General features: G+C 47.0%; 1 protein-coding gene across 1 annotated transcript in view; it reads right to left on the bottom strand.

Moving 5' to 3' along the window:
* Nucleotides 1-15,631, bottom strand: part of Lrrc1 (leucine rich repeat containing 1) — a 122,075-nt gene extending 106,444 nt beyond the window's left edge. Inside the window, exon 1 of the mRNA XM_041679849.1 lies at nucleotides 15,236-15,631. Within this exon, the coding sequence (XP_041535783.1) occupies nucleotides 15,236-15,394 (159 nt within the window). The 5' untranslated portion in view covers nucleotides 15,395-15,631. The remainder of the gene's footprint in view (nucleotides 1-15,235) is intronic.
* Nucleotides 15,632-22,704: the final 7,073 nt, after the last annotated feature.

Here is a 22,704-nt window from a genome sequence, read left to right as displayed (position 1 = left end):
GGCCTATTAGTTCCTACTGAAAACTAATTAGCTCCTAACTACCTTATCTTCAAAGTCGGATGAGATGACCAAAAATGGCAAGATGTTCCAAGACTCCTGCACCTGACTCACGGGCACCACCCACTTCACCTCCTTCTCCTAAAACGCAACTCGATCCTGGACTCTGCAGTCCCCGGGGGCTTTTCCAAATTCTTGAGAAACTGGCGGTTGCTGAGTGCTTAAAAGTCAGGTCACTTGAGCATAAAAAATTATTTCCAAGGAGGAGGGGCAGGGCGGGGGAGTGTGGAGCGAAGCAGTGACAGCTTCACAGTGCACCTGGCCGTGCTGGGTGGGGCAGGTGGAGCTGTCCCTTGTGGGTGAGGCTTCTGGGTTCGCCACAGGTCTGTCTATAGTTAGCTTTTTGAAAACTATAATTTGCCCACCTGGCCCTTCCATAAGTCATTGATTTTGCGGCTCCTGGTGGAGCTGACCCACCCACAGAGCAAGCACAACCACTCCTGGGCTTTCTGAAGGGCAATGGCCACCACGCCTCTCTGTCTGCTCCTTGCCATCCAGCCATGAGTCACAAGCCGGCCTCACCCAGAGCTTCCCACCCTTTCACAAGTCTTCGACAGTTCAGGTCTGGCTCACCCTGTGACATGTTCCACTTTCGCTCTGACTGCTTTCCTTCTCCCGGGGACTCCTTTCTTCCCCCGCCCAGCCTACAGCACCCCACGCACCTTCCTATCAGACTCCTACAAGGTCTCATCCCCTCCTACTCCGCCACCGCTCTTTACATAGGTGGACCTGGGATCCACATCTACCTTTCTCTATCAAGCTTGGATTGCTGAGCGCTTCAAGAAAACAAGCAGCAGAGGCCGGCTGCAGGAAAACAGCACAGATATCCGACAATACCTTGCCCTGACCTTCGGCTCCCAGAAGCCCCTCCCATGTTCAATCCCCACCTCCTTCACCTGTGGCCTGTGGCAGGCTGCTGCACCTGCACCGGGAGCCAAGTGGCTTCATCTTTACCTGCCACACTCATCCTGCCCCTTTTCTCACGTGCTGAGCCTGGGAAGCAGCCAGCTATCACAGGGTCTCCCTGGCTCTATGTTCCAAATCACCAGACTCTGGCCCTGCTTGGCTTCCATACATAATCCATCTCTATCCTTGTTCCCCTCCAATCTGTCCACAAGTTACCATTAGGATGTGGTTTCTAAGTTTATATCTTTCTAGACACTCATTCACCCACAGCTTCAAGTGCATCTAGGCCAGCATCTCCTTAACTTCACTCTTGGTTCTGTGGTGTCCCCTGCCTGTGCTCGAGCTGCCCAGGACTCCCAGAGTGTCTGCTGAGACCGATCTACCTAGCTGCCAGATTCCAAGGCTAAGCCCGAGACACTGGGAAACAACAGCTCCCACATCTTCACATGAACAGGCCTCATCTCTGGCGGCTGGCAGACTGGGTCTTAACCTTGGTGAAGTCTTTTCTCGACTATGCCCTCTGCAAATCCCTCAGTGTCGGCTTTAACAAAAGGACTTCCCCACCTAAGGACCAAATCCTGAGTAGGTGCGGCCAGAGACAGCAGTTAACACATAGCTGTTATTGGTATTTCAAAAACTATAACTGTTTCCAGAGGGGGAGGGTTATCTGGGATGTGGACAGCAAAGGCCGAGGCTTCAGAAACACTTCCTGCCTTTTGGCCATTTTACTCCTCATTAACACCCCTGCTAAGAGGCAAGGAGGGGCGGAAATGTCCTTCTGTCAACAGAATGACATTATCTTGACGTGTTATCTTAGGTGCTACTGCTGACCAGCAGGATCTGCGGACTCAGCAGTGGCCCTGCTCTCCGTCACAGCTAACACAGCTAACTCTTGCTACGGCTACCCTGGGCCAGCGCTGCATAAAACCTACAGTATACAGACACAGGCTGGAGAAACAAGGACACACTGGCCCCTGTACTGGTTGATTAACTGATCTATATTTATTTATTTATTTGTCAACTTGGCACCTAGAGTTTTCTGGAAAGAAGACCTCAACTGGGAAAATACCTCCATCAGATTGACCTGTAGGCAAATCTGCAGGACATTTTCTTCACTAAATGAATGACGTGGGAGGGCCCAGCCCACTGTGGGTGGTACCATCCCCTGGACAGATGATCCTGGGTTATATAAGAAAGCACACTGAGGTGGTCATGGGAAACAAGCCAGTAAGCAGCACTTCCCTCACGGCTTCTGCTTCAATTCCTACCTCCAGATTCGTGAGTTCCTTCCTGCTCTAGGTAACCTTTGAGGTCACAGAGACCCTATCCTCTTTTAGAGTCACGGCCTTTATCACAGCAATAGAAGGTAAACCAAACCCAGGCAATCATTTAAGACTGTAGGAGACACAGGAGACTTAAGAAGGCAGGAATCCCATTATGGGTGGTCTTGAACACAGGTCAAGGAGTTTACATGTCTGAACTACTCCACAAAAAAATAAAACGCATTTTTCAGTACAATAGGTTTATTTGTTTTCTTTTGTGTCCTGTGATTCAGGCACTGAATTTCCCAATGCCTGGGACAGGCTCACATAAATCCAGACCGATGACAGACAGGTAGAAAACAAACAGAGGCACAGCTGAGTCCCACCCTCCCACATAACCAGAGACGTGAACCTTGAGTGGCTGGGGAAGCACAGAGACGTGCCTGGGGTGTGGCCTGAGGGGCTCTGCAGAGGAGGTGCCACGGGCACAGGAGGGCATCCCAAGCAGAAGCGACAGCACAGGCAATCAGAGAAAGTCCACAAGTATGGGACTTCAACTTTTGTAATACCCTACTTATTTAATTTTTGTTCTCTTGCAGAATTCCCCAGGCATATGGCAATAAAGCCTAGGGGAAATATCTACGTAGACAGTCATTCTTTTTTGTTTTGCACCATCTGAAAAAAGAAATCATTAGTTCTAAAGATGCTTCTTAGAAAACAGAAACACAGATGGTCTCTGTGTTTTGGCAAAAGACAGAGGGTTAAGGAGACACAACAGCTACCTGCTACCCCATGGTGGGAAAGGCAGGTATATGCAAGGAGCCAGCAGGCTCAGCAGGCTGTGCTACCTGCCTTCCACACACCTCACCCACTGCGGACACGGCACTTCTCCCCTCCTGATGCCTACTCCCCACTATCTACTTCTCACCAAAAGGGGAGCCAGGCACTGTTAACCCCAGCCTCTCTGATGGGGTTAACACAGGCCACTGACTACCCATGCCTTCCCTTTCTGCGTAGGAGGCAAGTGACCTACTAACCTAGCACCATTACCTTCAGGTTCCTGGATGTGTGAGGTCACCAAACGCCTCTTTAACCAGAGGCGCTTCAGTAGGAGAATTTCTGCAACTTGTGGTTTAGAGGACTCCGAATGAACTCCTGTCTGCAGGACTGCACGCTAGTGTGTGAAAGGGCCAGAGAACTGAAACCACGGGTTACGTGCTGCCCGCCCTCAACCTTAGACATAAACCTGAACAGTGAATATGACACCTCAGGATGCCTAACGTTCTTAGACGACTCGATGAAATACAGATCACAAGCCGTATCCTCTGCCATAGTTACATTCTTTTCTATTTTCTTTTCTTCCTTTTCTTTTAAGCACAAGCTACTAAAGAAGGGTGAAAGAAAAGTCAAGTTGGAAACCCAGGGTCTAATAAACTTTTAGTGAATCACAACAGTTATAGAAAACACTGGGCACACATAACTTGCCACAGTCCCCAACCTTGCCATGTTAGAACGAAGTTATGGAAAACAGACATGTAAATGTAACATGCTATTAGCTAGGCTAGGTGGCTTTATTTGAATCTGGAACATCCCTATGGGCTGTGTTTGGAACACTAGCTGCATCTCCAATGTTAAGTTTTTGAAAGAAGTAGAGCTTTTACAGATGGAGGCTGGTTGGGAACAACGGGCCACTACCCTTGTCCATGGTTCCAGTTTTCTCAGCTTCCTAGTCTTCACAATGCTGTCTCTCAAGAATCAACTCTACCCTGCCATCCCTGCTCCAGGAGGGTGAAACCCTGAAGCCATGAGCCCACCAAACCTTTGCTCCTCAAGCAAATCCCTGTCTACCAGGGATTTCTGTCACAGCAAGGGCCATGAAAGCTACTACCAAACGCTCGTTTTTATTCATTAATAGCACCCAGCGGTAGCAGTATGGGGATGTGTGCATTCCCAGAAGGTACAGTAGGACCCACTTTACAGTACTGGCAGGCATGGTCAAGAACGAAGACTGTCTCAAGCCAATGTCTTGATGCCACGCTTTGCAAACAGGGAGCCGACTTCCGGTACGGCAGAGTTACAGCAGGCACTGCTCCGACAAAGCAGCGTATGATTCCCTAATAAATGGGCTTTCACTGAAAAAAAACGGTGAGGATCCGATTGCTAGCTATCTCCTGAGGTGAGGCTTCCAGACCAAAGAATGGATGCCACTAACCTTCAAGAGATTATGCATGAATGAGCTCGTTAATGCTTGGTGACCTGATTCTGAAGGTGATCTCTCAGCTCAGCGCTCTTTCTCTTAATGACGCAACAGCGGCCAAACATTGTGAGTCTCTTTGCTGCCCTTTACAGGACAGACGGGGACTCCAGGCTCAGCAGGGGCTTTCAATGGGTTTGACCTCGAGGCAGGAAGATCCAGTGGTGAAGAGCCTATGTCTTCAAGTGCCAGCTCTGCTACCTAACAGTTGGGTGGCAAGTTGTTCGGGGTCTCTGTGTCCCCATGTCCTGTCTGTAGGAAAAAGCTACTTGATGTGAAATGAGGACGTGGGCTTTGCAAGCATGGACTGTGTCACTCACAGGGAGAATTCAGAACAGACTGAGGCACCGTCCCCAGAACACATCAGTGTTTGTGTGATTCTCATCACCGGCCTTCCCCCACCACTAGGTCTCTTTAAAACCCCCACCAGGACTCAAGATACTCAGCACTTCCTACACAGCTGAGTTCCACGTATCCTCTGTGAGATCAGCGAGATCTCACGCCTACCACATGCCAGACACCAAGCGATGACAAGCAAACACTGTCACCTTAATTTCCCACTGCTACCCATCCCATGCCAAGACTTTAGAGCACCAAGCTCATCGTCTGCTGTGCTGGAGTAGTGGCTGCCTGCCATGCGTTAGGACAAGAGTCACTTTCCTGAAGGGGCCTTGTGAGAAACAGGAACCTCCACAGACGTACTCTCTGCGGCATTTCTGCTTTGCAGCTTTTTGGGTTTTTTAACTTTGTTTTTATTTATTCTTTGTGTCTTTCACATCTTACATCTCTACCCCATTCATTTCCCACCCACCCCCCATAAAATAAAATAAAATGATAGCTTTAAAAAAAAATCAAAGATCTGTACTTGCTTATCTGCGGTTCCAGAGACACAGATTCTATCTACCCTGCTGGAAAGAACAAAGCCTAAGCAGGGCCAGCACTCAGTGAATACCCAGAGGGAATAAGGAAAGGTCCAGAGGCCTGTGAGGAAACAGGGAAGTCCTAACCCAGCCCCCGCTCCTGAGCCAGGATGCCTCTGACATCCTGTCAGAGCTGGTACTTATTCCTGAAGAGCACAGAACTATGGCCTGAAAAACCACCTTGGGCAGACCCTGATCCATTGACATTCCTAACGATCTCTTCCTGAACCGGAGTCCCCAAATCTATTCTCTTGGTATCAAGCCAACCTCAGAAAGGACCACCACCTCTGACTTGAGCTAACTTACTAAAGATACAAGAAGTCCTAGCCAAATCCCCCAGCTCCTTGTAGCTATAAAGGCTGAGAAAAAAAAAAAAAAAAAAACGACAGACACAAAGCAGTCAGTGTGTGTGGGCTGGGGAGAGATGCGCAGGCGCCTATGTGTGTGAAGGTATGCACGCTAACCAGAGGAAATCTGCTGGTCTTTCTTTCTTAATTGACTCTGGGAATCAACAATGACCACAGAAAGATGCTCATCTGGAAAAGTTTTGCCTGATTATCAAATGCTTGGCTACAATAATTAAGCCTAGATTTGGGGTTCCACTCACCTCACCAAGCGCCCCCTGAAGCAAGTGCACACCTATGGCACTGCTCTCTGAAAGGTCTTCCTGGAATAGCAACTTCTGAATTAGCAACTGAGAAAGTCAGAACACAAAAGGAAACCGTACATCATCGACATCCTCCACCATTCACGTAGAGAACTGGGCGAGGACAAGGACCAAGAGTTCTCTCCTAAGTCAGTGCTGTCTTTCCTCCATCATCATGGTCCACACGTACGGCAGGAACTGCTGACAGTCAAGATTCTTAGTATAATCTTCAGTCTCACATTTACAGGTGTCATCAAAACCCCCTGTGCGTGTGCATGTGCGTGTGTGAGAGAGAAAGAGAGAGAGGGAGAGAGAGAGAGAGAGAACGAACATGAGTAATTGAGGACAACCTCAAGGGTCGGCCCTTATCTGCTGTCCTGTTAGAAACAGGTTTTGTTGTTTCCTACTGCCTTGTGAGCAGCTGTCCTGTGAGCTTCAGCTCTTCCTACCCCACCTCCCGTCTCCTGGTAGAGGCTCACTAAGAGACAAGCTGCCAGGCTTGGGTGCTAAGCGCCACACCCGCTGAGCGATCTCCAAACCCATTAACTTCATTCACTCCCCCCAAAAGGGCCACAAATTTCCTCAAGAACATTTTCAAGTATCTAGCTGATGTCTTCTCTATGCTAGCCGCTTTAATGAAAAGTAGAAGCAAACACGGGGCGGGGGGGGGGGGCTTCCATCGTTTGCTTTAAAGGAAAACAGGGCTGTTGACAGTCAAAAGCAGTATGGGTGAACTCCGTAGACCACAGAGGAGAAGGAAAAGGTTCCTCTGTCCCGCAGGATCGGAGCACTGAAACAGGGGATCCAAGTGGAGCAGCTAAGATTCAGTCGCTGACAGGAAGCCTCACAGCATGAGACAGTGTTAGTGACTCAGGGCAGTTGGCTATTGTGCAGCACAGGTGCAAGTTGCAAAAAGGGCAGGAGAAAGCAGATGACAAGAATGTTGCCAAACTTACCCTGCAAGTGCAGGGAGGCCACGCTGGAGACGCCACTCTTTACATCTGTGTCTCAGATCACTCTGACCAAGTATTGAAAAAGGATTCAGAGATGGGAACAATGAAGGCCTGGGCTTCTAACACTAAACAATCAACATCGATAAGGGTAAAATCGCATTGTCTTTTCCTATCTGCCAGCTACCTTTACCCATAGTGTATAGGTGTTAGCACAGTTAATCTTCAAACAACTCTACGGGGTGGGGACTCCACTCCTTTCTTTCCAAAGATGATCAAACTGAGGCACAGGCTCAGTACAGATTTAGCTGTTTGCATCAAGTCTCACAGCTCCAATAGTTCCCCAGCTGTCATGCATACTTTCTCTTCAAGCCACGAGTTCAGGCCTGCATGGGGCCACAGTGGAGAGAGGAAGGCTGGGGTACTGACTCACGGTCATTGCACCAAGGGGATGCCCAAGATTTGTGCTGCTAGACATCCTACACACAACTGTCACCTCGCTCTGGGAACAGAACCATGTCAACTCAGGCCATCTTTTCTCCTAACGCAGTATTGTGTCATCTTGCAAAAGATAGCTGTCTACAGTGCCGGGTCCACTGTCAGGCCCTCTAAGCTCAGATGCTGAGAAAGTCAGAACAATGAGCTCTTCTGGAGGCTCACAGCAATGCTTGGCCTTCAGCACCATGGGACACTGAACTCCATTAGGAGCTCCAGAATGCTAAACTTCTTTGCCTGAGAACAAACGGTTGGCTCCTTGAAGGCTAACATTAAAAGCTTTCTCCCAGAGACCTGGCATAAACCTCTGACCAACCTGACTGGGGCCTACCCAAGGGCTCCTCTGGAAGAGAATCTCCAGCCTGGGAGAGAAACTGCAAGTACACTCTGTTTCATCCAACGATTATTCTTTAAATTCCTTCTCAAGACATATCTGCCCAAGCATACAATATAATCTGTACCAGCCATTTAAACCAGCATGGTTCATCAATGAAAGTAATTAGAAGCAACTCAAATACCTAACAGTAGGAGAACAATTTTTTAAAATGATTATGTAAAGCCCAATTGAAAGCTACATCGATGTTAACCTATAACACACATTGATATGGAAAATGTCCAAGATACAGCGGGAAACCAGAACAAGGACCCAGCAATCATTCGTGATGGAGGAGTCCTCTTTTTGTTTAAATGATAACACGTGGCCACGTATGAAGAAGAAGAAATCCCTCCTAAAAATCCTTTATTTCCTTTCTTCTTTCTCTTTTTTTCTTTTTGTTGTTTTTGTTTTTAATACACTGCCTTCCTACCTAGCCCAGGCTAGCCTTAAACTCTCAAACCTCCTAGCCCAGCTTCCCAAGTACTGGCATTACTGCTGTGGCAAGGTTAAGAATATGTTCTTTTAAGAGTGAATGTTTGGAGCTAGAGGGGTGGCTCAGTGGTTAAAAGCACTTGTTGCTTTTCCAAGGGACCTGGGTTTGATTTCCAGCACCCAAATGCTGGTTCACAACCATCTATAACTCTGGCATACACAGGTACACGATACACACACAAGCAAACTCCCATACATATACAAGAAAAGGGAGGGTTTGCACCATGAGGAAATGACGAAGCAGTGAGTCAACAGGCATGGTGCCGAGTCTGCATCCATTGGTCTGTGATTCCTGTGCGCACTGCAACACCACCCTGGGCTCCAAAACTTAGCAATCGTTATTCATTCTTCAAAAATAGTTTTAAAGAAAGATAAACGTGCTAATGGATGATATCACGACAAGAAAAATGGGTTCTTTTTTTTTTTTAATTCAAGCATCGAACTCAAATCAGTCTCATCAGAAAAACAAAACAAGTTGACACCACAGCCCACACTCAGCCATAGCAGCAGCATGAAGACAGAGGTGTGGAGCCAGCATTTTCGAAACAAGCCGATCAGCTTGAACTCACGTCACATCCTGAATGGTCTGGAAGCCACATCTGGCCCTCACAACTACCCATCTAAGCTAGAGCCCTTACCCTCCAGCCCAAGTTGACTACTCCTCTTAATTATGTTTTCCAAAGAAGCAGGCACGAACTGTGGCAAGAAGGGGCCACAGTGGTCCCATCTAGTCAAACCATCAAGAAATCAGCTAGACAACTCCATAATTAGAAATAACACCTCCTCCCACCCAAATGAGGCAAATTTGCTCCTTGAGGTTCCTAGAAACAAAATATACCACCCCACCCCTGAGTGAGTCAAGTCTCTGGATTCTAGAAGTTTTACCTTTCATAAGTAAACTCTCCAACAATAATGATCAGGGCAAACACCCTCCAAGGACTCCAAGGTATTTGAAACTTCTCTCTCTCTCTCTCTCTCTCTCTCTCTCTCTCTCTCTCACACACACACACACACACACACACACGCATACTAGAACATGCAACATAAATTACCATTCCTGTCCACTAATTACACCTAAGAGAAAGTTAATGGCCATCCAGAAGATCCTCCTGTGCACTTACCAAGGCCTGGCCCATGATTTTCACCCTTCACGCAGCTCTCGGGGCAGAAGACAAGCGCCCTGCACTTGGAATGGAAACTTACAGCTGTCAAACTTGCCCTTGACCTCCTGAACACTCCCCAGCTGCCCATCACACACTGCAGCCCTCCCTCCCGTGCTTGCGACTGTCACTACTGATACTGCTGGCATTCTATAAAGACAGCAGCATTTTAACCCCCAAATTTCAAGTCTGTTAAAAGTTCAGGGCACTTATATCGATGTACTCAGATCTATACAGAGAGAGATGTATTCATGTTTCCCAGAAAAATAAAGCCCATGGGGTTACCAGGGTCACTATGGATACACTTTTATAAACACGGTGGCCACATTTACCTGAAAATAGAAAAAGGTAACAAATTCTTCCTACCCACAACACATCTGGCTGGCCATTTTCCTCCCAAGGCAGAGCCTACATACAAAACTCCCAGTGTTTTAGTAAATGCAGGCATCCCACATCAACAAAAGAAAGCCAAACTCCAGGTGGGTGAGCATGACACAAAGGTGATACAGTAGACTAACGACTCCCAGGAGGCACGGTCTCGGGGCCTTGTCCACAGTCTTCCTACAAGGATGCCAAAAGTCCTCCAGCTGCACCATGCAAGGGTTCCTGACTCATCTCCCAGAAATCCTCTACCCCCAGAAATCACCTTCCTAAGACAATAACTCAACTCCCAGTACCTAAGATGCCCAGGGCAGAGCTCAACTCGACTGTGGTGTGATTCCACCACTCAGGCGGCCCCCTCAGTTGCCACACCTGGAACGGTGCACAGTGCATTTCTTCCCTCCGTTTAGCCTATTCTGAATGGCCTCCTCTAAAGCCTCTCTCAATTCCTCCCTGCCCCCCAAAGTATGAAACTCCTCAAAGCTGAAAAAGCCTCCTACAGAGGCTTCTACTCGCCCCAGGCCCCGGCCCGCCAGGTAGGTGATGTAGGGTGGGGGAGATCCAAATGTTCCCATGCCTCTTCAGTTTCTTAAGCCTTTTTCTGCATTTGGAAAACTGAAGTTATAATGACTACAATGGTTTGTTATACGGCGTAAGAAAAATGATTTCTGGAAAGACCCTACTACAAAATTTGGAACTTAGTAAGGAGTAGCTATAATAATTATGTCACAGATACTATCCAACCTGAGAAAATTACAACTTCTAAGTGTAGGGAATGAGGAAATCTATGGGGAAGGTGTGAACCAACACAGAAAACAATCAGAAAGCAATTAAGTGCTAAACTGTAAAGTAATAGCAGGATGTCTGAGAAATGAACTGTTTCTCTACTTGATAAATGTGTGCATCAGCAGGGACAATCCCTTTTCAGCCTCTTTCCTGTAAACATTCACATTCCTTAAACGTGAAATTGGTCTTAGATGGAATAATTGAGTTATTTTTATTATACACCCAATTAAGCATATAGGTGTGTCATCCCTATCCTTAGCTCTTACATAAACTACTAAGTAAAACAATCTAAAAATCCAATAAAGACAAGAAAGGAGACCTCGACGGTAACTTGGCATCATAGAGCAATTGCATAATGTTGTAGATGCTACCCGGCTACTGACAATGTAGTAAATAATATTAACCAGGTGCAAGGACTTGGGTTTTAATTCTGAGCAACTACCCCACGGAGGCTGTTACCCTTTCAGCTCCTGTCATTTCTCTCTGAGGAAGCACAGCAGACGCTCTGCCTGTCCAACTGCCGGCATCACCTGCCTCTCCCAAGGCCACATCTATTCTCCTCCCATTAGCTATAAACAATGAAAGGAGCGCTTAGGAGGATAGGCAATAATCACTCATTTATAAAGTCATCTAAACATTACAGGATGTGTGATTTTTTTAATTGCTGAAAATAATATCAAAACTTTAATTTGGGTTTAACAAACTCCAGGGAGGGGGAATGGTTCTTAAAACTTCAGTTAGAAACACAGTAAGTTCTTGCCACAGTATTCAGAAATAGATTGCATTTGCATGGATCTTCTATATCCTCAGACTACACTGTAAAGCAAACAGTGCTCTAACACATGCAGAAAATAAGGCTAAAGAAAAGTATCCAAGACACAGAGCTCTGTCTTGAATGCTCTAAATCCAGCATGTGGGCCCCACTGCCCCTTCGAGACACAACCCAAAGAGTCTTGGTAAAAGATAACCAAAAAGCTCTATGGATCCAGGCGAAACCAAGGAGGTGGGTACAAGAAACTGAGAGAAAAGATGGCATTTTAAGAGAAAACAACAAACCATGATGACAAGACAGAGCAGGAAATCAATCCATTAAATATATAGACCTTGGAAACAGGAAGAATGGCTACCCCATCCCTCAGAAATGGAACTGCAGCACTTCCAAAGAGAAGACTTAACTGAAACATGGCTAACTTGCTCTAAGTGGGGAGACAGCCCCTTGCCTGAGCAAGCAACAAGTGCTGAAAATGAACTCATAATCATGGCAAGTGTCCATAGTGTGTAAGGATTGTTTCAAAGACGCCAAAGACGGCACAAGAGAGATGGAAGACAAAGCCTTCCAAGGAAGGACAAGGGGTTCTGAAAGAAAGGTGCGGACTGACGTCTCAACAGAGTAGCAAGGCAGCCACAGGAAGGGGAATTATGATGGCAGACTTCTGAAGTCAACACATGAGGAGTCTTCTATGGAACAAGCACTTGAGGGCCCACAGCGTACCACATGTGTCCTAGGTTCAGTCATGAACAACCCTGCCCTCGTGGAGGTAACAATTCAGTTGGGTAGACACACAAGGAACACATAAAGCATGTAAGGTTTATGCTTAGGTCGTGTTAACTGCTCTAGAACTGAAAGACAAGTGAGGATGTGAAGGAATGATGGGAGGAGGATGGGTGTGGGAAACACTTTCATCGGGCAATCAACCAAAGACTAGCAAAAGGCAAAGAGGAGACAATAGAAAATTCTAGAAAAGTAACTGTTTATTGAGCAAGACCTACTGGGTACAAGGGTAAGGTTCCGTGCTTACAGGAGAGAACGAAAGCATGCAGGCACTTCAAGAGGGCAAGAGAGAGAGACTGTCTTAGTGCAGACACCAAAAGAATCTAGCTTGCAGGGAAAGGTGACACAGAAGCCGCAGACAGACATAACCACTGTCACCCAACCAAAGCCAAGCTCAAGATGGGGGTGCTGACCCTTGGCCTGCACTGTCAAGAAGCCACCGCGAAGCTGACCCACTTCTGAGGTCGAGTAGCTGAGTGACAACATGTCTGTGGCTGGTGAGTGGGCTGAAGGAGTGCGCTGCCCTCTCCGGCCCCATCACCTCTGTATTTGAGTCATCAGCCTCTCCACAGGGCTGTGATCAGCTCGGAAGGATCATAGCTTCTTTAATCTCTACATTCTTAATAACTAGTAAGTAATGGTGCTTCAATAAATGTTTAACAAGGCCAAGTTTAAATCACATGACTCAAAAAGGCGGGACTGAATAGCTCAAGGTTTGATGGACTTCAGAAACTGAATGAGCCAGACTCAGGCTGCCTGTTCAGGGTGACTGCAGTTGTCTGGCAGTTCGGTAAGTGGGGGGAGCCAGAGACTGTGTCTAATACAGTGCAGAGCCCTGAGAAAAATCACTGCAATTCCCCATCTCAATTTGTAAATGAAAATGTGGGGGCAAATGAGAGGTTGCAGGCTTTTCCGTGGAGACTAGGTGCCTATCATTATCCCAAAGCCTACTGCCCAGGTAGAGGGGCAGGCCTCCCGTTTGGCTGTGCTCCCAGATTATAGGCAATAAAACATACAGCTGGCATGGCCACCACACTAAGGACCTTTGAAGCTGTCCATCAAGAGTGGTGATACGGTGGTGGGGAGACGGGAATTTGGGGGGAGCAGTGAGCAACAGTAATGAGTTATATGATCTCAAACACCAACAGTGGCCAGCCCAAGGAAAAGCTGAACGAAACAAACAGGCACGTACAATCCCACTGTCACAGTGAAATAAGACAGAGAGAAATCCACTTTACAGGACCACGATCTTTACAGGCTGTGAGAGCAATACTTCCCAATAAGGAAGGCCATCCTTCAGTTTTGAAATGTTTGTTCACTCTATTTACAGAATGCCATCAGACTTGCGTTGTCGTTGACCAATACCTGAGCCGTCCAAAACTCTCAGTCTCCTACGCCAAGCAAAATTCTGCAGCACTACAGGAAATCTCACAAACTGCGGAAGGCAATGAAGGGCCAATGCAAAGACAGCTTCCAATTCCACAATAAAACACAAATGCTACAGCCAAGTTGATCGTCAAGAGCTTTTTACTAAGTCTTTTAATAACTGCATTTCAAATCCCTTGAAAAGCATTAAAGTCACTTTTGCTATGTTTCGAAAATTATACAACTTAAAGCACTGATCTTACCACTTAAGTAGAACATAGTGAGGCTAAAAACTTGATCATGTGTTTGAAAATGCCTGCAAAATCAGACATGCCTGAGGGAACTGGATGGTTTTCCTACTGAAATAAACTGGGGGGGGGGGGGGGGTGCCCTGTTCCTGGTGAGGGGAATCTTTGGGATTACACACAGGCGGCCGTGAGAACCAAGGAAACTTAATTCAAGAGGAGCATCTCTTGAGATGTTGAGAAAAACATAGTTCAGATTTTCTAAACTCTGTCAGCGCTGGAGATCGTTATCAGCCCGTGTTCCAACAAACAAGAACATCTGACCAGAACGTCTTTGAAAATGACAGGGCTTTAGCGTTACCAAAGGACAAACAAGGTATTTGCTTTACGAGGCTCCGGCCTTTAGGCTCTCTCCCCGCCCCCCAGCAGTCTTCCATTTCCTGAACCTTTGGAGTGCCACAGGCTTACTTCCTACATACACCTGGGTTTGGGATGCCTTCCCCTTTAACTGTTAAAGCTAAAGTCCTGAAGCAAATTCAAGGGTTAAAAGTTCAGCGTCTACCCCTGCCCCGACCCTCCTAAAAGCACAATCAGCATCTGTCACCGGACAAGTTTGGTCCGGCAAATGATTAATTTTTCGTAAACAACTCTGAATAGGTACGGCATCAGTGAGTGTTAGGACAGACCCAAACAAGCTCCGCGGAGGCTCAGGGACAGAGAGGCGGCAGCAGGACTGACTCGCAGCGGGAGCCACTGCCACATTTAAGGCAGTTCCAACCACGCAACAGGTCCACGCACGCAGTGCCCCAGCGGCGGGCACCTGGCCACCAGCACCAGCTCTCCTGCCCAGCACCCCAATGCTGCCATGGGGTCAGGGGAGCCGACGAAGCGCCGTCTCTCCAGGGCACAGCCCACAAAGATAAGGCCAGGAGCACATTCCTTACAGATGCCAAGATACGGAGGCTTACTTGCGCGCTGCCAGGTCCCAAATGTCCTCTGGGACCTGTTTTAGCCCAAAGAGAGGCGCTCCGGGCCACTGGCCAGGGAACTGGCAGCCGACCGGCCCTGGGGCGTGATGGGGCGCATGGTCGCCCCCAGGTGGGAACAGTGTGAGCTACCTGGCTTCCACCTAACAGGCGTTAGTTCCCAAAGCTACTTTAATGGACCAGAACCTCTCTCCACTCGCCAAGTAACTACTTGTTAAATACCAAGACTTTCGGTATAAATGAAAAAGAACTTTTATTGGCGGATGGGATTCGGGAAGCAAGTTGGGATGGGGGCGGCTGACGGCAGTCGTGGTTCCCCGCTGACCAGGCTCTGCTGGAGCCAAGCAGTCGGCGGAGGAGCGCGCAGACCGGGCCGCCGCGCCAGGTGAGGCGGGCACTCACCTCGGGGAGCTCCCGGAGCTGGTTGGCGTCAAGCAGCAGCTCCTCCAGGCTGCGGGCATAGCGGTAAATCTCCTCGGGGACGTAGACCAGCGAGCAGTGGCGCTTGTCGATGGCCTCCACATGACGGTTGCACCGCCACAGGGGAATGCAGTGGAACATCGCCGCCCCCGCCGCTGCCGCCGCCGGAGCCCGGTCCCGAGCCGCGGAGCCCGGGGCTCGGAGCCCGCTCCGCCCGGCCGCCCAGCTGCTCCGCGCTCGTTGCTGGCCCCAGGCTCGCTCGTGCCTCGCAAGGGCTCCACGGTCCCAAACGCCCGGAGGAAGCCACGGGAAACCGTGCCGCGTCCCGCGCCTTCGCTACGGAGGACCGTCCCCTCCCACCTCCCCCTCCGCTGCGCTCCGCTTCCTACTCGCGGCTGCCGCGCACTGGGCATGCGCACACAGCCGCACGCGGAGGGCGTGTCCCGGCCAGGGATGCTCCGCTCCGGGTTTTCCTGGAGACCCGGTTCCCGGGAGGGTCGGGGGAACCGGGGCTCCTGCGGTCCCTTCCTAGCGGCAATTTGAACAGCGTGGGACTCTGGAGGAAACCGTGCTCTAAAAAGGACCAGAGGAGGACAGGGACCGAAGGCCAGAGAGAGAGCCAACAACTTCCGAGTTTTAGTTTTACTCACTGTACCTCTTCTTTTTGCTCCCCTTCCCCAAAACAACTTTCCCTTCCGGGGTCAGGAAGTACCGCCCCGCAGCGTACCTTGAGCCTGGGCTAGCGCTGGAGCCGGAGTCTGGCTTTCCGACACCCCCACCCCCTTGTGTCCTGCGTCTGCTCACACGTCGGCGGACTCCACGTCCTGAAAGCATCTTCAGTTACCCGGGTTTATCTGAGATGTAAGCATCACCCCCTTCTTGGTGCTACCAAAAGCATGGGTGTCAGAATCTTCAATATCTTCTAAAAGATGCTCCGGGAAGAAAGGAGGTGGCTAAGATGCAATTTTGGGCAAGTTCTACTTCAGCCAAATGTGCCTTGGGGCCTAACCTGGGCTGAAGAAGTACAGAAGGGACTGGTCCTGGAGGCCAAATGAGCCCTCCTGCACCTGGCTTCTGTGTTTCCTCCACGGCCCCCTACTCCATACAGAGGGGAGACTGCAACGCAAGTAATAGCTTTCGGAATGAGGAGCGTGACTCTTCCTTTGCCCCTGACACCTTTCCATTAGCATAGCCAGATACTTGAACCATCCATTCCCTCCTGTTGATCACCAGTCACGATCTCAGAATAGACCAGACACTCCTTCATGAACTGTTGTTGATCCGGTCTAGACCAAACACAGTAACAATGGACTGTTTTAAGAGTCTCCTCCGATTCCCCACCCAGCAACGGAAGCCCTATGCTCCCACAGCTCAAATCTGAAGAAGACTGGAAGGTGAGCATGCGTAGTGACCAAGGCAGAATTTGCCCTGACCCCTTTTTAATTGTCCCTTCAGTCCTTCTAACTACACAGGGCACTTTGCCCAAGTGGAGAGAGGAAGGGACGCATAACCATCTCATCTCTATCAGGAGGGCCTCTTAATTGAAGAGGGAGAAAAATCCACTTTTGTTTCTACCTCAGGATTACCAACAAGGCCTGCTAGTTACAGCCCGTGCCTAATTTCTGCCGCTCTCCGTTTGTGCTGACTTGATTCCTGCATTCTTGAGGAGGACTTTGAGCCTCCACTCCTCCTTCATTCTTGCATTCCAGAAGCATGTATGAAACCCATTTTTCTGCCACCTCCCGTGGAAAAAATTGGTTTCTGATTGAGACATCCAAGAAAATACCTCATCAACTTTGCGGGTTTTCCAACTGCTTTTTGAAAAATTATAGAAAGCTGACCTACTCGGTTTAATGTTGCTTTTTCAGAGATATTCGCACTAGATTATTTATGATATATGTATTTCTAAAATATGGCTGGACTTTTAAGAATTCCACCCTGAAAAAGCATTCCTAAGCTTCTCTGTGTTGCGATCTATGTATCTTCTTATTTCCAAAGACACTGCAGCCTTTTGAACAGCAGACACTCTCACCGGCTTTGCAGATTCTGAGAACTACCAGGGTTCACATGGCTTAACTGCCAGATTTGTGTTCATTTAGCTCTGTGTTCCAGTTTTCTGTTGCTGCTAGAAACACCTTGACTTAGTCACTTAGGGAGGAAACCGCTGGTTTGGCTCAAATTTCCGGATCACAATCCATCTTTGAGGGAAGCCAAAGCAGGATAGGAACCTGGAGACAGCAGCTGAAGCTGAAGCTGTGGAGGAATGCTGCTTGGTCAGCTGACTCTTTCATACAATCCAGGACCACCTACCAGGGATGGCACCAACCACAGTAGGCTGGGCCCTCCCACTTTAATCTTTCATCAAGAAAACGCCTTATGGACTTGCCTGCAGGCCAATCTGATGGAGACATTTTCTCAGTTGAGGTTCCTTCCTCCTAGATGACTCTACCTTGTGACAAGTTGACAACTAACCAGTCTAAGATTTGAGGGTTGATTTGGCTTATGCGTCAAGATCATCATCTGATCATTGGGATAAGAGAGGACAGGAACTGAGCTCGGCAAAGGTCAGGTGGAGAAATGTTGCTTCTCGGCTTGGTTTCCACAGCTTACTGACTGTGCTTCCTTGTATAATTCAGGACCACCTGCCCACTGTGGATGGATAATTCAGGATAGTTTACTGCATAACAACAGATAATAATAAATGTGCACATTATTCACCAGACACATGCTAGATACCAGAATCACCGCAAAGAGCAAGATAGCCCTTACTGCTGAGAGGATGAAAGTGGCTCGATTAAGAGTTTGTTATTTTAATTCCTCACCTTTTTGTAGTATGGTGTAATTATTACATTTTAACCACAAATTCCTACAGTGGCAGCTGGTAAGATAGAGATGACTGAGATCCAGAAATCCAGACATGTTCATTTTAAAATGAAAGTGAAATACCACCCACCATCTAGCCATTGGAGAAAAAACAACTGGTAATCCTGTGTTACTGAAGATACAGAGTAACAGGAACTCAGGCATTGCAGACAAGAAAGTAAAAGGTTAAAACCACTATACAAAATAATTTGAAGCTTCCCTGTATGTCTGCCCTAATGAGCTAACCATTACATTTCATGGAATACACACAAAAACAGCTGGTATAAGTTATTTGTCAATATCACTGGCAGTTTTGTTAATATTAGTCAAAATATTAAAACAACTAAATATTAATCAACAGATTAAAATGGAAATGGAAAGGGACAGAAATGCCAAAGGGCTTGATAAAATTTGGGAAGTGATGGAACTATTTATTTGCTTGGTAGTTACATGTGATCATTTATTAAACTCAAAACAATCTACTTAAAATAGTAACATTTAACTATACAAAATTTATATGTGGGTGTGTTTAATTTTTTAATTAACAAATAAGAGACTGGCAAGATGGCTCAGTGTGTACGAGCACTTGCTCCAGACACAAGCTTGTGGACCTGAATTTGGCTGCCCAGCACCTATACAAAAGCCAAGTGTGGCTGTATGAGTCTCTAATCACCTCGGCTTGCTTGGCTATCCAAAAAAAAAAAAAAAAAAAAAAAAAAAAAAACAGCAAGCTCCAAGTTCAGTATCAGATCCTGTCTCAAGATGATAAAGGAAGAACAAGAGGACAGAGCAGCTGATACCCTCACCTAGCCTCTTCACACAGAAATGCCAGGATGCAGAGAGAGAATATCTTGGTAAATGTATCCTACAGGTAGTTATAAATTACAGCCCAGGCTAGGAAGCTCTTTGGAGTAAGTGGCTACCAAGTATCTGCCATATGTCAGGCACTGGGTTACTTTTCTGAGAAACAAAGGGAGTGTCAGAGCTTGGAGTCTTCCTGAGAGAAAGGCTGTTGTCAAGGGAATGATATCAAGATATAAACTGTGATGGGGTAGAGGGTCTGTTTCCCAGCTGCCCAGAACCAAAATAATCACACAGAAACTAATTATTTGCTATACTGTTTGGCCAATAGCTTAAGTGTATTTCTAGCTAGCTCTTATATCCTAAACTAACCCATCTCCATTAATCTGTGCATCACCACAAGGTCGTGGCCTACTGGCTAAGTTTTGGCGGGTTCCAGTGGAGGTGTCTGTCTCCTGTGGCAGCTATGTGGCTTCTCCCTGACGATAGATAGATAGATAGATAGATAGATAGATAGATAGATAGATAATCTTCCAGCCTGGCTATATTCTGTTATAAGCTATTGGCTGAAAGCAGCTTCTTTATTAACCAATAAAAACAATACATATATACAGAAGGACTTCCCAGGGGTCTTCTATCGATCAAGAACGTGACTTGTTCATTTTATAAAGGAACACAGGAGTGACCCTTTGAGGTATATGTGTGTGTATATGTGTGTGTGTGTGTGTGTGTGTGTGTGTGTATGTGTGTGCTAATCAAATCATTGCAAAGCTGGACACTGACAAAACATCTCTTTGCATAAAAACCCCAGGGCCCTTTTAATAAATGCAACGCTGAGACCTTAATTGTGCATCCCCAGATTTAAATTTAAGAATAATTTTGCAGAGATGTTTGGAATTCATGACAAAGATACATTAATTCAAACCATTCAGAAACCTGAGAACCTATAGAATTCCATAAACGAATAATTTAGAGCTCAACAGTCTTTATAATCAGAAGCAAGACCGCTATACTGGGTCTCTTATTGCCAATTAGTACTCTTCCCTTGACTTGTACAGAAATTATGTATGTGTGCGCATGTGCAAGCACGTGTTTGTGTGTGTGTGTGTGTGTGTGTGTGTGTGTGTGTGTACGTGCACTAATGTACTCAGGTGCACACACTTACATGTGTCTGCACTTGAACTTGACAGTTCAGGTTGTCAAGCTTGGTGCCTTTACCTTGGGCCATCACCCCGGCACCTTCCCTTGTTTCTCCACTAAGGGAGTTATCACGTCCGCACTCATGGTAGCCCTGAGGGCTGGATTTGTGTTTTCTGTTTTATTTTTGGTTTTCTGTTGATGCCGTCTGACTCTCATCCTTCCCTTGTAGGACGCTTTCCTACAAATAGAAACATTCCCTTCAAGAGGACAGGGAAGCTGTAAACAAACATGCCTGTCTGGGAAGAGGAACCCTTCTTGTAACCCTCTCAACAGATTTATAAACAGAGCAGACAACTGCCGGGAGGGAGACTACCAGCCAGGCTGCCCAGAGGAGCTTGCCCAGAACTCTCCATCTGCTTGCAGGATGTACAGCTCCAGGGCTGCAGCTTTTGTGAGCTACCGTGGGTACTGGGGAGGGCTTTTGGAGGAAGCAGCTGCTTTTAAGCCATCCCTGCTCCTAGAAGTTACCTTCTAACCATACTCCTGTTAGTATATCCCAGCCCAGACTCCATTTAGTAACCCCAGGAAAAAAAAAAAAAAAAAACTTCACTAAACCACCAAGTTGGACTTTGGTGACTTTGATGTGCTCTGGGTTCCCTTTCTGGCCTGAATAGATCTGAGTGTTATGTCTCCCAGGACACTCATTTTCCTGCTGTCTTTTGAGTATATTTTAAATTCTATGTTATGACATCTGGTGATCGTGGATGTTCTAGTCCATCTTTACACTTTCACAGTCTGGCTGAACAGTATCAGCAGAAATTGTTGGTCCCTTCTAAAGGGTGTCTCTTACAAGGAGAAGCAAATGGTTTGAAAATGATGCTTTCTGCACACTAAGAACACAAGCATGTCTTTCACTGAGGAGAAAAAGAGATCACAGATGGCACCCCCTGTTGCTGTGGGACTCCTCGGGTTGTCTACATCTTTGATCGATTCTCCAGTACACAGTTGGTAAGGCAGAGATGGAAACAAACATTGTGGAGCTTTCTGCGTCTTTTTTAAATTACTATGTGAAGCTGGGCATGTGATTGTTACCTGTTTTTATTCTGCTCTCAAATGTTAACAGTAACTACAGTTAGTTAGTTAGTTAGTTAGTTAGTTAGTTAGTTAGTTTAGTTAGTTAGTTAGTTTGATGTGGGAGTGTCATATATCAATCTGTTGATTTCATTGGTTAAGTAATAAACAAACTGCTTGGGCTCATAGCTTAGAACATAGGTGGGTGGAGTAAACAGAACAGAATGCTGGGAGGAAGAGGAAGTGAGGTAAGACGCCTCAGACAGAGACGCCAAGCTCTGCTCTCCCGGACAGCTCCGACCCAGGATGGACGTAGGCTAGAATCTTCCCCGTAAGACCGGTGCTCACAGATTATTAGAGATGGGTTGATCGGGATATCAGAATTAGCCAGTAAGGGCTAGAGCTAAAGGGCCAAGCAATATTTAAATGAATACAATTTGTGTGTTGTTATTTCGGGGCATAAGCTAGCCAGGCGGCCGGGGTGCTGGGGACGCAGCCCCGCCGCTCTTATCACTACAGTTAGTTAGTTTCGAGACAGGGTTTTTCTGTGTAACAAACAGCCCTAGCTGTCCTGGAACTCGCTCTGTAGACCAGGCTGGCCTTGAACTCACAGAGATCCTCCCTGCCTTTACCTCCTGGGGATTAAAGGCTTGTGCCACCACTGTCCAGCGAAGCTACTGGGTTTTGTGGTTTTTGTTTTGTTTTGTCTCATTTTAAGTGTTCTGGAGCACTGAATTTTTAAGATGCATATTTTGTTAAGAATTCTGTAAATGAGGTGTGGTTACTCATCTCTGTATGTGTAAATATTATTTGTTAGCTTTTTCTAATTTTCAGCATTTCTAATTCAGCTGTAGAGTCCTGCAAGAGCTAAGAGCAGAGAAAAGTGCTTACTAACCTAATCCCTGAAAGTGGGAGACATGTGACTTATACATGCTTGAAGGCAGTGGGCCTGGCCACGGGTGGCACTTGATTAGCACCTGACCCCTAAGGATGATGGCTGACCAGAGGTCAGTTTGCAGTAGTCAGACATAGCCTAGCCAGGGAGGACCTGAAAGAATCCTACAGAGCACCTCTGGAGACTCAGAACTTACATGTTAGGTGGAAAAGCTGTAACTATGAGGCCCAAGTTCTGGCCTAAGTGTCAAGAACCTGTGGGTTCTCTTGAGATGGAGTCTTAGTTTATCATCTACGAAAGAAAGAATTTTGCTACAGTTCTCTTTGGTCCTTCAAGCCTGAAGACATGAGCTCAGTCCCCACAGGAGATGGAAGAGACTGGAAGGAGAAAAGTGACTCCTGCAAGCTGTCCTCTGACCCGAACATGTACAGTGTGGTGTGTGTGCACACTTACACGCACTTTTTTAAATAAATAAATTTAAGTAAATTAATAAATAAATAAAATCAATTCTAGAAGTTATTGTTATATAAAATCACATGATATGAGTAATAGTTGTTCCTTTTAGGTTTTTAAGTGTTATAGGTAGCATGCAGAGCAGTGGCTTTCACTGTGACATTTCACTTTACTGTGTACATATCATCATGTTTGCTTTTATTTTTATCATCATTGCCCTCTCCTGCTC

This window comes from Microtus oregoni, unplaced genomic scaffold, assembly GCF_018167655.1.
Source record: "Microtus oregoni isolate MIOR12 unplaced genomic scaffold, Mior012 000032F_ref0000030, whole genome shotgun sequence".
Classification (NCBI taxonomy): Eukaryota; Metazoa; Chordata; class Mammalia; order Rodentia; family Cricetidae; genus Microtus; species Microtus oregoni.
The sequence above is the reverse complement of the archived record's forward strand: the minus strand, read 5'-3'. Positions and strand labels throughout refer to the sequence as shown.